The 16603-nt window shown below is 43.7% G+C and overlaps 1 protein-coding gene across 1 annotated transcript; it reads left to right on the top strand.

Annotated features, from left to right (window-relative positions):
• The first annotated feature begins 826 nt into the window (after positions 1 to 826).
• PTGER2 (prostaglandin E receptor 2) lies at positions 827 to 16507 on the top strand. The gene is made up of 2 exons (XM_080662814.1): positions 827 to 2497; positions 12824 to 16507. The coding sequence occupies exons 1-2, from the start codon at positions 1658 to 1660 to the stop codon at positions 13064 to 13066; spliced, it is 1083 nt and encodes a 360-aa protein (XP_080518940.1). The 5' UTR covers positions 827 to 1657; the 3' UTR covers positions 13067 to 16507.
• Positions 16508 to 16603: the final 96 nt, after the last annotated feature.

Genomic DNA, 16603 nt, shown 5'->3' with positions numbered 1-16603 from the left:
TCAGAGTGTCTGGCCCCTGGTGGTCAGTGCACATATAGCGACTGGTAGACCTGTTGACTGTCTGCCCCCTGGTGGTCAGGGCAAAAGCTCATCATAAGGAGTGGTTGAGCAGCCTTAGCATATCATTAGCATAGTACGCTTTGATTGGTTGAATGGACAACCAGATGACTGGACACTTAGCATATTAGGCTTTTATTATATAGGATTACCGCCCTGGACGGTTTGGCTCAGTGGATAGAGCGTAGGCCTGTGGACCAAAGGGTCCTGCTTTGATTTTGGTCAAAGGCAGGGCTTGTGAGGGAGGTAACCAATCGCTTTCTCTCTCTTGCCCTCTCTCTTCCACTCTCTAAAAATCAATGGAAAAATACCCTCCAGTGAGGATTAAAAAAAAGAATATAATTACCCATGTTGTCTATCAAACTGGATTTCTTTTGTTTTAAACAGCCCATTTTCACAACTCTGCAATTATGGCAATAGATGGTAAGCAACCATTTTTGTCAGCTTGACTTTTAAACTGACCACTTAACCAATAGACTTCGCCAGGAATGGGTTTTGCCGGGTAGGAAATAATTACCTGTGAAATAATTAATGGCTGAACAACCTTTTCTTTCAAGGTGGAGTTTGAGTAGAGAACAATGTGCAGTAGTTTAAAGCTGTGCTCACACAATTCTACACAAGTACAAGCAACACTGTGGGGTGTTGTTTTTTTCCTTTTGTAAAAAAAAAATGGTTGCTTAAACAAGTAGTTATCCGTTATGATGTTGACATAGGAAAAGGTGAAATGCTGGCAACCGAATAAAAGCAACAGCGGAACAGGCGGCTCAGTGGCATGCGTGGGATGTTCCTTGGATGGACAGACTTGCTTTTCACTTCCTCCCAATTTTGGTCCCGCCCTCTTAGTGTATCTTCCTGAGAATGCTTTTTAAAAAAAAGGAAAAAAGAACATATTGGTCTTACTGCAAGCGGTCTTTAGTGTCTGCTGCTCCCTTCTTTTTGACATCATGGGACTGGGTCTTCCTAACTGCGCCACTGTTTGGTGAGTCGCTTTGCTTTCCGCGTTGCTGCCTTCCAGCCCTCTGCCCGGGCTGAAAGCTTCCTAGCGGGGGTCAGACGACCCTGAGGCTTCCAGCACCAGACTCCCCGGGAGCGGGTTAAGGAGCACCCGCCGGCCGCCAGCAGCTCCCGGACGCCCACAGCCCGCGCGCCTCTGCCCAGTTCGGCGCCCGGCCGGTGCCGGGACCCCTCTCCCCACCTACTCCCCGCCAGCGCCCCTTGAGGCTCGCGGTGCCTCCGGTCAGTTCGCGGACGCCTGGACCAGGACGCGCGTAACTCCGCGACCAGCACGCCCCCGGGCGGCGCGGAGAAGGCAGCGGCCCTCTTCGCTCCCCCTCCGAGCGCCGAGGGCTTGGTGGGCGCGGGTCGGCGGAGCCTCCAGCACCGCCCGGATGCTGCAGCCCAGCTGCCTCTGTGGCAGCTGTGGGCGACCCGGGCCGATCCTGCCCTCGGTGCGCGCGGGGGGCCGGAAGGGGACTCTGGATTTCGATCCCTCCCTCTTTCCCTCTGGGCCCCTGAGCGCTCCAGCGTCCAGACCCTCCTCCTCCCAGTCCCAGGTGCCAGCCGGGAGAGGAGGACACGTCTCTGCTCTCGGCACCCCGCCATGGGCAATACCTCCAATGACTCCCGGCCCGAGGACTGTGAGACTCGACAGTGGCTCCCCTCGGGCGAGAGCCCAGCCATCAGCTCCGTGATGTTCACGGCCGGGGTGCTGGGGAACCTCATCGCGCTGGCGCTGCTGGCGCGCCGCTGGCGGGGAGATGCGGGGCGCAGTGCCTGCCGCGGAAACTTCATCTCCTTGTTCCACGTGCTGGTGACGGAGCTGGTGCTCACCGACCTGCTGGGCACCTGCCTCATAAGCCCCGTGGTGCTGGCTTCGTACGCGCGGAACCAGACCCTGGTAGCCCTGGCGCCCGAGAGCCGCGCGTGCAACTACTTCGCCTTCTCCATGACCTTCTTCAGCCTGGCCACGATGCTCATGCTCTTCGCCATGGCCCTGGAGCGCTACCTGGCCATCGGGCACCCCTACTTCTACCAGCGCCACATCAAGCGCCGCCGCGGCGTGGCCGTGCTGCCCGCCATCTACGCCGTCTCCCTGCTCTTCTGCTCTCTGCCCCTGTTGAACTACGGGCAGTACGTCCAGTACTGCCCCGGGACCTGGTGCTTCATCCGGCACGGGCGCACGGTGTACCTGCAGCTCTACGCCACCCTGCTGCTGCTCCTCATCCTCGCGGTGCTCGCCTGCAACTTCAGCGTCATCCTCAGCCTCATCCGCATGCACCGCCGGGGCCGGAGAGGCCGCTGCGGACCCACCCTGGGCAGCGGCCGGGGCCCTGCCACCCGCAGGAGAGGGGAAAGGGTGTCCATGGCGGAGGAGACGGACCATCTCATTCTCCTCGCTATTATGACCATCACCTTCGCCGTCTGCTCCCTGCCTTTCACAGTAAGTCACTCGCTCCGTTTCCACAGCCCAGCTCTGCGCAGCCTTCTCACTCTCTCCCCTCTCACTCCCACTTTTCCGCCGCCACACACACTTTGGTAACATTGTGAAAATGTGCCCTAATTTGTAAAGGTCTGTAGACTTCCCCTGTCGCTTCTCACCTTTACCCCACTTCCACCCCTCCCCAATCCTGGTGCAAGGGCCTCCTTAGGCCAGTGTTTCTCAGATAGTGATACAGTCCCACTGACGCGGAGCCTTGCCACTCACTAAGCCAGCCACACTCCTCATCCTAGAATCAAAGGCCCCTTACAGTATCCCTCTCCAGCCACTGCTAGCCTGGCTTGGCCCCTTCCACCTCTGAGGGGTTGGCAATTACATCTGACTTCCCTGAGCTGCGGTTTACCCCGTTCCACACACGGTGCTAGTTCTCTATACTTTGCCTGCTGTTTCTCCCAGGGCAACAGTACCCAAACCATAGCATTCCAGCCGTCATTGAGAATGGTCCCGGTTGAGAAGGGTTCCTGTTGCAGAGCTTCAGAGCCGTCATTACTTGTTGGAGAGTTCACCAGCATCCCCACCCCCCAGTGTACAGGTTTCCCAATTTACATATTGGTAGCATAACTCTTGGTGGCCATGAAAATTCATAATACGTCTGAAATGGTAGGTAGAGGAAAAGCTGGTGGCCAAGGAACCAGATCCCTAAGAGGAGGCATTTGCACTCTTCTTACAAAACATCTTCTTGATGTCACGCTCAGCAACACACACAGGTGCTCTTCAGTTTATAACTGCGCACTGGAACACAAGGCCACAACAGGAATGGCTGGTCCATCTCAGGGATGGGAGAGGTAGGCATGTCCAGCACTCGCCATGAACCGGCAGGCCAGAGCCTGTCTGGAGAACTGACAGAAAGGAGCCTACGTACTGGATGGGTGCTGTCCTGGTTTGGGGCAACCTCAGCAGTTAGTTCGGTGATGCTGTGAGTTTGAGCCTCCTAAGGTGTACAGAGCCTGGGATGTGTCTGAGCACCACTGGCCTCTTTTTTAAAAAAAATATATTTTATTGATATTTTACAGAGAGGAAGGGGGAGGGATAGAGAGCCAGAAACATCGATGAGAGAGAGACATCGATCAGCTGCCTCCTGCACACCCCCCACTGGGGATGTGCCCGCAACCAGGGTACATGCCCTTGACCGGAATCGAACCCAGGACCCTTCAGTCCGCAGGCCGACGCTCTATCCACTGAGCCAAACCGGTTTCGGCACCGGCTGGCCTCTTACATAGGAATGGAAACTGGAAGTTCAGGCAGCTCCACTTCCTAAACTTCAGAAGAACAAGACTGACCCTGCAGGCAGTACATAGTTGTCAGTGACTCCCACCTGCCACGATCTTGGAGGGAAAAAAGATGGGCAGTGCCTGCCATTAGCTGGTCTGAATGGTACAAGCTGAAGAAGTAACTTTATCCTACTTCCCACTATCATCACTGTTTTTTATTATCTTCATAGGCTCATCTTCAGGGGTGGGAAAGGACACAGGGTTCTAAAAGCCCGGATATGACCCTTCCCTGCCCCAAATTAACTCCCTTTTCCTGGCTATATTCTCTTCTCCCTGGTCCTCACTGTCCTCACTGTCCTCACTTCTACCCCATCCTTTGTCAGGGCAGAAGCTGGCCAATAAGTTACACTTTGAAGGGAATGAGGTGGAGCATGTAAAACGTACCCTGTTATCAAATGAAGAGGACTGTGGGAGGCTGCAATTCCCATCCCACCAACAGCAGGGAAGTCTGTGCAATAGAAATGCTGTGATGTAGAAACCAACATAGCTTCTGTGGGTTTGTTATGTTTTACTGATATAACCCATAGATTATGTTAGGAGCTAAATCAACATTTTAGGGTTGGGAATAGGATGCAGAATAAGTATCAATGAAAGAAAGCATTTCAAGTTCCATTAAACAACTTAAAATTCAACCTGGGAGACATAAATCGTCTCTGAATTGGGGAATTCCTGTCTTGGATAGGTGGGCCTTAGGATATCAGTTCTTGAAATTTTATTTATTATTTGTGAGTATGTATATAAAAATATTCCTGACCCTCAGCTACTTCAACAGCCTAGGGATGGGCTCAGAGGGAATCAGAAATGTGTACAAGGATTGTTCTTTCCTTGCCTAAGCCCAGGAGAGGAAGAGAGCAGGAGGAAAGGGTCTCCCCCCTGAGCATGACTGATCTGCTACATAAACTGTATTTTTCAGAACAAAGGCAGTGATTTTCAGTAGTTCCCCTGTTTTTAAGTAAATTTTCCTTTTATCATGAGGACTCCATCATCGCCACATGTTGCTTTCCAAATATATGTAATTTTATATATTTGAATACGTATGAATATATATATATGCCTCCCCTTCATTAAATATTAAGCCAGGGGTAGATCCAGAGTTGCTACATGGAAGGGGCTTGGAGCTAACAGTCTGGTTAGCAGGAATGGGGAGTAGGAGTTGGCTCTGAAGCTGTGTTTTTATTAGGATTGCCTGTTTATGGCATGGGAGGAGCTAGATGAAGATTATTTTGTCAGTAGATTCTTGGTACTTGTTAGTTCCTTTATTTACACAGCACTTTAACCCTTATGAAGTGCTACACTATCCCAGTGGTCGGCAAACTGCGGCTCGCGAGCCACATGCAGCTCTTTGGCCCCTTGAGTGTGGCTCTTCCACAAAATACCACGGCCTGGGCGAGTCTATTTTGAAGAAGTGGCGTTAGAAGAAGTTTAAGTTTAAAAAATTTGGCTCTCCGAAGAAATTTCAATCGTTGTACTGTTGATATTTGGCTCTCTTGACTAATGAGTTTGCCGACCACTGCACTATCCCAATTTATTTCTTGGAGGGGCTTATCTGATAATTCACAACTCATGGCTACAGTTTGGTGCACACATTCTGTTGTTTCAAAATGCTCATCATGTGCCCTGTGAGACACCTTTCCCCCTTATCCTTTTAGTTTATTGGCCCACACTGAGACTGGTCAGAAATGGCCTACCCCAGTCTCCCACCTGAGCCAGGAATCATTTCCACACATCCTAACTGGGGACACTGTCAGACAAGGCAAAGGCTCGTGGTTACCTTTGGACATTCTCATGTTCCTCTCCCAGAGCACATGCGGTCATGAGCCACAGATGTGAGCCACATGTACAGTTTAAAACTTTCTAGTAGCCACACAACAACAACAACAAAAAGAAACAGATATGAATTTTAATCAATATATTTTCTTTAACTCAAATTATACAAAGTATTATCAATTTAAAATGTAATCAAGGTAAAATAATTCTTAGTGAGCTATTCCCACTAATTAGCTTCCTTGCATCCCAGAAAATACTGGCAATTTACTCTCTTTTTGCCTGTTCCTACCAGAGCTGCTTTCTATGTCCCTTATAAGTGGCACAGCAAGGAGGAGAACTCACAGCTGTATGCCCAATGGGACACCTGCTTGTGTCAGCACTTTCGGAGTTGGGGAAGGAGGAGAGTGGGGATTTGGGAAACATGTAACTATTAATGTCACGTCGAAGGTGTGGGCAGGTCAGAATTACTGCTTCCTCCAAGGATCTCAGTCTAGGACTTCCTAAGTTTGGGAAGTACAACTATCAAAATGTAAAATACCCAGAGCCCCGTGATGAAGTCAAGTTCAACCTCAAAAATCATTATTGTCATCAACAACAAAATGGCTAACATTTTTAAGCACTAATTTTTACATACACTAACCAATTCTCTTCATAACAACCTGTAAAATAGGTAGTATTATTATACCCATTTCCCACCCACAGCTGGTGAGTGTTGGAGACAGGATTCAAAGCCAGGCAGTTTAAGCACAGAGCTTATGCTTTAACCACAATACTATCAGTGAGAAATTGCTCATTTCAGGGGTACCATGTGAGAAAATTAATCCAAAATTTCAAAGAGAAATTGTGAAGATGTTATAAATATCAGGACCACTTTGCCTCTTCATTCCAACTTATTAGCTTTAAAGGGAAAATGGCAAAGACCTTTTTCTCCATGTCTGATCAAAGGGCATGAGCTGGGCCCGGTGTGTGTGGTTCCTTTTTTCTTCTCCACACATCTGTGAATTAAAAGACTGAGACTGAGGTTTAAGGAGATTGGATAATGTAAATGCTGCTCTAAATAGGAAACATTCAGATTACCTCTCATGTAAAGTCTTCTATTGGTACCATAAAACATTTCTTAACTGGTTTTTTTAAAAAAGGCATGTGTTGTCTAGAAATGACGTTATTTTGGTTGTTCAGTATGAAATTCTTTATATATTTTATTGATTTTTCACAGAGAGGAAGGGAGAGGGATAGAGAGTTAGAAACATCGATGAGAGAGAAACATCGATCAGCTGCCTCCTGCACACCCCCCACTGGGGATGTGCCCGCAACCAAGGTACATGCCCTTGACAGGAATCGAACCAGGGACCCTTCAGTCCGCAGGCCGACGCTCTATCCACTGAGCCAAACCGGCTTCGGCAGTATGGAATTCTTAATGGGACCAACAACATATTCCAAAACCAAACTGTTTACGTACTAAAGGGATATTGTATAAATTAATAAATTCCTCCTTATGTTAATCAGCTGTTGTCATCATTTCACAGAAACAAATAGAAACTTTCTTCATGAAATGGAACAGAATGCAGGAAATATATCAGACTCCATTCTTGCCTCCGATACTGTTTGTGTCTTCATTCCCAACTACGTCAAGCCACTTTCTCACTACTTTACTAATACCCGGGCGTAGCTTCTGTCATTTTAAACTGTTTTCCACATGCCATTAGGATAAAGTGCTTATGCATTTTATTCAGTTCTAAAGTTTCAAGAGTGAACCATCAACTCATTCTAAAAATGTCTTCATCTTTAGAAATTCTTTAGGGCTGTAATTTCCAGGTAATACTGATTTATGGAAATCTGATCTTTGTGGTACAGAACAAATTTCAAGTAAACAATACTGGAGTTTGGAGTTTCCTGTTCATTCCTAATACTCTTTATGACATGAATGGGGGTTATGAAACTGATCAGTTACATACATGGAAAGGATCACAATTCTAGTAGGAATGAAAGAGCAGTCCAGAAATCTCTCTGCACAACCCCAGTGAACTTTGCTTGGTGATATTTTAAGTTAATATCCATGTAAGTTAATATTTGTGCATCATTAATGATGTGTCTGGGGATTGTTGAAATAGTTTTAATGCACATTACTTTCTGAGAGAAGAAAGTTTTCCTATATGAGTGTTTTCACTCAATATCTTTTCCTTTGCACGTTGATATTATGAAATGGTGGTTGTGAATAAAAGCACAATTGCACCGAGTTTTTAAAATGTAGACAGCAAGAACCATAGTCCTTTTTCCAAAAGGGAAGTTGTGTGTTATGTCTCCACCCTAGATTGAGTTAATCATCACTGTTTCATATGATTAAGATCTCAACTTAAAGAAAAACAGCTTTTAGGGATGGTATATTTCTTTTTTTTTGGCATTTTAAGAGTCCAGCACAGTATTAAGTTAAAGGGGGGGAAAAGAGTAGAAATGGTGCGTGATTGATCTATGGAGACACAGTGTTTCAGGAGGGCAATCAGCAAGTCTCTTTCCACCTAAAGGCCCAGTTAACTTGCAACCTTGTCTGCTTAAGTTTCCCTGGCTTCTCCTGGCTTCTGTTTTGAAGTTTCTGATCACCATTCCCCATCCTCATTTTGACTAACATTTTTAAGTATCTCAAATTATCTCAAGGTGTACCAAGGTTCATTTTTCTCAAACTATTCCGCTCCCTGAAATTGCACCCACTATAGCAGAAAACTAGACTTAAGGCTTCTGCAGTTGCATATGTGTGATGGGACGGGCGGAGGGAAAGGGCATTTGGGAAAGGCTGACACTTCCTGTACACCGGCACTCCATGGACAGGGCATAGATGACTTGGAAATCACTTGCAAAATCTTATGTTTATCTGAGTTCTGGGTAGATGGTTCATAGTGTCCGACATTTTCTCGAAGGGTTTAGAGCAGGGGTCCTCAAACTTTTTAAACAGGGGGCTAGTTCACTGTCCCTCAGACCATTGGAGGGCCGGACTATAGTTTAAAAAAAAAAACCATGAACAAATTCCTATGCGCACTGCTAAGCAGGACAGGCAGCGGCACCCGGCGGGCCGGATAAATGTCCTCGGCGGGCCGCATGTGGCCCGCGGGCCGTAGTTTGAGGACCCTTGGTTTAGAGTCACCACCCTGGAATATATAGGCCCAGAGCTCTCAACCTTAGCATTAACTCTCCTTTGTGTCTGGCACTGGGATCCCCTGGAGCACAAGGCAGGGGACACTCTTCAGTACTGGAACCCCATCCATGTCCCTCTTTCCTTCTAAAGGGAAATGGGCTCCTGTTCCCTCTACCACAAAGCACCTATGATTTGGGGGAGGGGTTTCTTTAAAATATCAAATACCTGAAAAATAACCTCCCCGTGAATTTTTTTTAAAGAATGAATTATGCAAAGCCGAAAGCCAGGTCACTCACTAAAGTCTTCACAAGGAAGATAAGTATATAACAATCTCTGCCTGCAGTTTAGTTGTAGAAAGTGGGGGAAAGAAAAGCACCCAAAGAAAGCCATGTAGCTACTTAGATATAGCCATGGTTCTTAACCGTGACACCCATAAACCTCTGTGCCACCTTTAAAAAGGTGTCCGACAAACCCACAATTCAGTCAGTCCCTGGAAGATGTTGTATGAGTCCCTACATCACAGGCTGGCAACAGAGTAGTGGCTAAAAGAAAAATTTGGGTCCCACTGCTTGAACATGACTTCAGGACTTCCCCACTTACCTGGAGTGTGATCTGGGACAAAGTAAGTAATCTTCTAAGCCTTGGTTTCCTCCTTCCAAAATGGGAGTAATACTGTTTTGCAGGTCCAGGTAAGGACTAAATAGAATAAGACTTAACATCATGCCTGGCACCTGTAGATATTCAGTACATATTAGCTGCTATATCCAAAGGATTCCAAAGGAAAATTGGATTGTATGTTAAAGATCAGGAATTCAGGAAGCTTCAAGTCATTTGTTTGATTGGCCAGGCCTAAGCAGGTATTCTGTTTTTATTTCAGGTGTTAGATAAGGTTCTAAAGCAGGGTTCTCAACCTTGGCTGCACATTAGAATCCCATGGGGTGGAGAGGGGATTAACACCCGAATATTTTTAACACTCCTTGGGTAATTTCAGTCAGATAAAGTTCTCATTTGCCGTAAAATTCTGAACCCACTATGTGGTTGTATTGATGGCAGGAAAGTAGCTCAAACAAACAGTATCCAGTCAGTGTCAAGATGAAGTTTTCCACAGGAGGATGCAAGGATTCTATAAAAGATGAAACAAACAAACAAACAAACAAACAAAACCCACTTATTTTCATCTGTGCAGCTTTGTAGGCATCATAGTCTTAATAAAGCCTGGTAGAGAGACCTATCCTAAGGAATTAAAATTATCTTGACTCATTTACATTAGCACTTGGTATTTTTCTTATAGCAAATTTATTAGTAGTATGTGCAAAAATATGTATAAATTCTACCAGCCTCTGAAGCAAAATAGCCCTGAAACATGATAATTAATTGACTTCTATGCAATGTGTCAGCCTTTAATTAAAACGTAGGATTGGCTGGAGGGAGAAGGGAATTGGGAATTATTGTTTAATGGGTAGAGTTTCAGTTTGGGAAGAAGAAAAGAGTTGTAGAAATGGATGGTTGTGATGGTTGCTGCTCTGTTCTTTTATGAGATGGTCAGTCAAGTGTGGCCACAGGAGAAGACAAGAGAACAAAGTTGATTGTACTCCCAGGTCCTAGAAACAGGAAGGACTGAACAACACCAAGGACCACATGGGAAAGTACTAGTGCAAGTTGGGAGGCAGGAGCAGGAGCTGGGGGAGCCAGGGCGCGGCCTTCATTGGGAGTTTCCGAGGGAAAGGCGAAGCAAGGCGGGGTGACCAGTGTAGGACTGGCTATTGGAATCATTTCAGCAGGCTCTAGGCTGCAGGACTGGCCCCTAGTTGCCTGGTACTGGGCCCTGGCAAGACTGAGGCAGAGAAATATTGCCTCTTGGGATATAAGGCCAGACAGAGGGGCTCTGGATTGGTTAGTTTGCCTATCGAAGGATTGCTCCCAGGTGAGCCCTTGGCTATCTCTAAGAATTGACCATCCCTGAAGGGGCAGTCTCTCCCCAGCCAGAAAGCTTTGTAGTATGTCAAAACATCATAATGTACAGAAAATGAAAAATATAGTACAGTTGTGCAACAGTGTGAATGCACTTAATGATACTGAATTGTACATGTGAAAATGGTAAATTTTGTTACGGACATTTTATAATAATAATAATAATAATAATCATCATCATCATCCAGTATCCACAAGATAAAAAATGGTGAACTCTAGACAAAAGACAAGAACCAAATTTTTAAAAAACGCAGAGGTCAGAGAAGACATCTTACATCAAGAACTTCAAGGGCTGCTAAAGTATATATCTCTTTTCCAAGAGTAAAACAAGAAATTGTCTTCTGCAAAATATTGGCCAGCTCCTGAAAAGCTAATTTTAAGCATTTTTAACAGTTTGCATAGTGGATGAAATGGAAACAAATAGTACAGAATTGCTTCATAGTCTAAAACCATTTCTCACTTCTCATTGCTCTGTCATACTCCAAGGAGACCAGGAACTGAAAACCTGACTCATCTTCACAGTGAAGCCGTGACACTAAAATGCCAGGCCCTCCCTACACTGCCCATCTGCTAGCCAGTGCAGTGTTATCAAAGTCTTTGGCAAAACTAGATTATAAAACTCAGACTTTTCTGCTACCAAGTGCTCGTGTGTGTGTGTGTGCGCGTGTGTGCGCGTGTGTGCGCGTGTGTGCGCGCGTGCACGCACACGCCCATGCATGTGGTGACTAATATATTTTAATCTACCAGATTTACCTACAATGTTATCCTGAATTTCTAAACTCCTTAAAGACACCATATAAGTCCTGTATATTTCTCATCCAAAATAATTCAGCTGCCAAGAAAATTATTGCCCCACTGCATATCCCCACCTAACTTTCTCTTCTCTCTATAATCAGGGAATCCACCATCAGTCTTCTTTTTCCTTACTCATCTGCCAAGTCTTTTCTCCATTCCCTATGCCAAGATTCCTGGCATAAACACCTGTGGCTGCCAAACCTTCCTGCTATTGTCCTAACATAAGCAACGCGAACAGGACCACTCTTCCCCCTCCCTGCAATTTGCTTTGTATATTCATTTGTCAGATGCCTACAGAGTAAGCAGGAGAGAAGGAAATAAAACATTCCTTCCTCTGGTGAAGGAGAGTGGAAGAAAGAAGGAACAGCTTTCTACCTCGTGGGCTCCCGTTGGCAAGAAAGTCCCTGAAACATTATAAAGTGGTTTTAAACGACTGGGTGTGATTTACATCTGTTTTCCTCTTTTCTGTAAACTGTGTGGAAGTGTTTGATCTTTATCGAGTACGTACAGTTCCATTCCTTTCAATCTGACCAAAAAGTTGTGTTGCTCCCTAAACATCTAAGAAATCCCATGAGAGCTGGTATCCCAGCATGAAAACATTGGCCCACATGTAAAGATGGGTCAGCCTCTCAGTGGTTAAGACATTGCTCTGAAGACCTTTGCTGTAACATTGGCGACCGGGATGGAGCACATGGTGAGCTGGCACCTGTGTCTTGACTCCACCACCAAACAGCCCTGGGTACTTGGGCGAGTCACCGAACTTCTCTGCACCTCGGGGTCCTCATTGGTGAAATGGAGAGAATAACTAACACTGTGGGGCACTTACTAAGTGAGCGCTGTTTTACATAGCCTATACATATTACTTCCTATCCTCTTCCCAACTAAGAAGTGGGTGTTGTTGCTATTACCACCTATTCTACAGATGTCACTGAGGCACAAAGAGGTTAGCTTCTTACTTCTGGTCCCAAAGCTATATATGGAACCTGGGTTCAAACCAGGCAGCCCAGTGGCCAGAATCCATGCTCTGTTGTGTTTCCTCTCGCACTGAATTGTGATCATCAAATCAGATTAAGTATCTGGAAGTGAATGTAACATGCTGTTATTAACTTTCCTGAAGTTCACTTCCTCACCCGCCAAAAGGAGACAATACTTCTGTTTCAGGGTTTCTGAAAGGTATAAACCAATGGAAGAAGAGTGAGAATTTGCTATCCACCTTTCACCACCACCACCACACACAAAACAGGTTTTGCTTTAAATCTGAAGAAACTGCATATGGTCTAAGCCTGTCCACTGTGATAATGTACAACTAACATCATTTCCCTCTTTTGCTTCTTACAGATTTTTGCATATATGAATGAAACCTCTTCCCGAAAAGAAAAGTGGGACCTCCAAGCACTTAGATTTTTATCAGTCAATCCGATCATCAACCCTTGGGTTTTTGCCATCCTGAGGCCCCCTGTTCTGAGGCTAATGCGTTCAGTCCTCTGTTGTCGGGCTTCATTAAGAACACAAGATGCAACAGAAACTTCCTGTTCTACACGGTCAAATGCCAGTAAACACGCTGACCTTTGTGGACAATAGCTAAGAAGTGCTTAGTTAGCCAGCATCTGGAAGATCATTCTGAAATGGTTCCTTGGAGAAATGAGAAAAGTAGTTTGTAAACAAAATGAAGCTACCCTAATAAGACAGAGGAAATCAACATTTCAACAGTGGTTTAGGCTACAGAGGAGCTGACAAGCACTTCCTGGAAGGTGTCAGGAGGAGCTATGGAAATCCACCCTCCATGAGCATGTTAGTTACATGACCTTTTAGAGGAACAACCAACTGCATTAAAGATCGTTGCCTTTTGATTGAAGCTTTCCTGTTGGATGAGAAAGCATGTGGTTTTGTAATCTGTTTAAAACCTGAAAGAGTTACTGTGTGTTTTCCATTTACTCTTCTGTGTTACTACTGTTATAAACATACAGTGCACAGTCAGACCAGGTAAAACTTCATGTTTTTCTAGGAAGTAGATATGTGGGAGCAGCCAAGCCTCGTGTTCTGTGATTGCTTAAGAAACCCTTCCTTTGGAAAATGAGTTTGCGAATCATAGGCACTTTGTAGTATAATGTGTGTGTGTGGAAGGCGGGCAGTGCTCTCTCCTCACTGCGGTATTACTAGTAGAAGAGTAGACTCAGTTGGTTAATGTCAGCTTTTTCACTAGTCCTCCGGAAGCTGTGTGTCAAAGTATCAGATTATTTATTTTATAATGTCCAATAGTAATTAAGAAAATGTCAGGAATTTTCCAAGAAATAATAGACTAGTAAGAGAGTTGATTCTGATTAATACTCTTCATTCTATTTCCAAGGGAGAGTATATGTCGCTATGTCTGAAGCCACGTATTTAGGGTTAAAAACTGAAAAATCTAGTCAATTCTTCAGATACACTGGAACCTTTTTATTGCTGGTGTTGAGGCCATGACTGACATCTACTTTATAAGATGATTGTGTTGTAGCAAAATTCATCTGCCCATATTTTTATCCAGGAAACTAATGGTTGACTAATACTACATAGGAAATCCTGTATCAGTGAGTCATATCTTTATATATTTCTACATCTAAATGTTTGGCCTGGTGTAAACTCAGCATCAAACTATTTCAGTGAATTTGCACTGTTTAATCATATCTTAGTTACTGTGTAAACTCATCTGAAATGTTACAAAAATAAACTATAAAACAAAAATTTGAAAATGAAATAGTATTTGCTAAATCCTTCCAAATAACATTTAATAGCTAGAATAGATATAATATTTTTTCAATGAGATAGAACAAAATTTAACTTGGCAGGTTTCTAAAGAATGGTTGCATTGTAAATTAGAGTTTAAAATATTCAATATAGTACTTGGTACTAGAGGATTTTTTTCCTTCCACCATGATCTTCCAAGTAGTAGAACCATCTTTTTTTTTTTTTTTCCAGTGAGTGTTATTACAAGATAGCTGCTATAAAAAACACAAAAAGGGATGCTAGTTTTTTCCAAAATCTCATTGAGTTGCTTACGTAAAAACATTTCCTATAAGTAGTTATCAAACTAGATGATCACTTGGAGTTTTTTTTCAAACCATTCTAGGCACCAGTGTATTTGACACAATCTATGTCAAATCAGCTCTTATTTTAAAAAGAATAAATAAATGATTTGCTTCTCTACTAATTTAAACAAACCAGGCAAAATTTAACTTTACTAAATTCTGCACATGTAAATAAATCTTCCCTGACTACCAAGTAGAAGGAATTAAGCTCATGGGTAATTCCTAAACATGAAATTCTGAGGTTACTTTGAATCTGGAAGATTTAATTCTTTCATCAGATGGGTGTGTTTTTTTTCCTCCAAATGAAAATGTTAACTACGTTCCTTCACCCCCCCCCCCAAAAAAAAAAAATCTGGAATAATGCCTGATAACTTTTTTAAAAAAGCAAACTTGGACATAATATCACTAGTGGGAACAAAATAATTCACTCTGGCCACCCAAAATATAACAGTTTAAGACATTTAAGAACTGGTAGATTTCTAGAGCTTTATTTCCTAGTTTACTCCTGTTTCTTGCACTGTGTTAAATGACTATTTCGTTTGCACTGACATATACATAGAAGGAATTGAAGATAAAAATTCTATGTAATAGTCATTCACCTAGTATGAATGGTAATTTAAAGGCAACAGAAAAATTTACTAGGATTAGATATATGTGGATATTTCTTTTTTTTAAATCCCACCTCATCAGACATACTTGTTTAGGTTTACTGAGTCATTTTCAAGTTAAATGAAAAACACTGAACTTTGCCTGGTATATTAAAGAACCAAATTGTGATGAAAGAAGACCTGGATTTTAGTCTTTGCCCTTGACAGTCAGTGTAATGAAAAGGGAGAAAGAAAGTATAGTGGATATTCACCTCAAAATGCCAGCCCCAACTTTAGGTGTCCAGAAACGGGCCAAACCAGTCTGTTCTGAGTTGAATTATTGCTGGACAGTTCACTGTGCCCTCAGGTCATCTTTCCCAGGAAAGAACTGGGAAATTCTCATCCTAAATTGTGGCCTTGAATCTCCAAAGATACTGTAGGGACCCGAGTTTGCTTAGAAGCTATAGAAAGCCTCTCCAGAAGACCTGAACCTCAGAGAGTTTGAATCCAGAATCAGACCTTGAACCAGACCAAAGCTCTAGAAACAGCACCCACCCCAAATCGCCATGCTGGCAGAGGCTGCAAGCCCTGAGCGGCAGGGAGGGCAAAGCCGAGCCACATCATTACATTCTCAATGTAATTCAGTTAAAGTGTTAGCACCCCTGCCTGCTCCTGTCAATGCACATTACAAGAAAGGTCCTAATGTTAATGTAATGTCATTTCTGATTTGAACCAAGAAAAAAAAAAAAACACTGTAGTCAGGTTTAGAATTTGATGACTTAGAAAGTCAGGCTAAGGCAATTAGCTAGCACTTGAGCAGAGATTTATTTATTTCACTTAGCCAAATGTAGTGGCTTAAGCCAGTCAAATGGTTTTCTGAATCTGAGAAGAATCCTTACTTGAGCTGTTCACAGATAGAGAAGCAGTCTTGTCTGCAAATGAGTGATTTATATATAAGGACTTACAAAGCCTACTTATACAGGTGGTGTTGCAACTTGAATATTTGATGTCTATTTTCTGTCTTCATCAAACACTTGACTCCATTGGATTTCCTCTCCAAGGGCACATTTATAACATACCTCCAATCACTAACAGCATTATAATTGATTGCTTTTAAATTTACAAAGCATTTGATTGCCTGAGTGAAATACACTATGGAAAGAAATGTTGTTTTAGCAATTCCCCAAAGCTATAGTCGAACTTATACATGGGCCAAGGCCATACATTGGGCATTAATTTTTTATTTCAGAAAGTTACTCGTTTTTGTTCTGGTAGATTGTGTGATTTTTTTTTTTATTGTAAGTAAATTTCCTTGAATTATATTTTTTTATTTACTGTACAATGTCTGTACTATTAAAGGTCAGTTTGAGTGGTTTAATTCTGCGATATTCGTGTTTCATTTGTTAAAATCTGCCAAGAGTCAAATATATTAGTGAGGATTCCAACTGAAGGAGATGACACACTCA

The sequence above is a fragment of the Plecotus auritus genome (assembly GCF_963455305.1).
Source record: "Plecotus auritus genome assembly, chromosome: 1".
Lineage (NCBI taxonomy): Eukaryota > Metazoa > Chordata > Mammalia > Chiroptera > Vespertilionidae > Plecotus > Plecotus auritus.
Note: the sequence above shows the minus strand (reverse complement) of the source record. Positions and strands in the feature narration are given on the sequence as shown.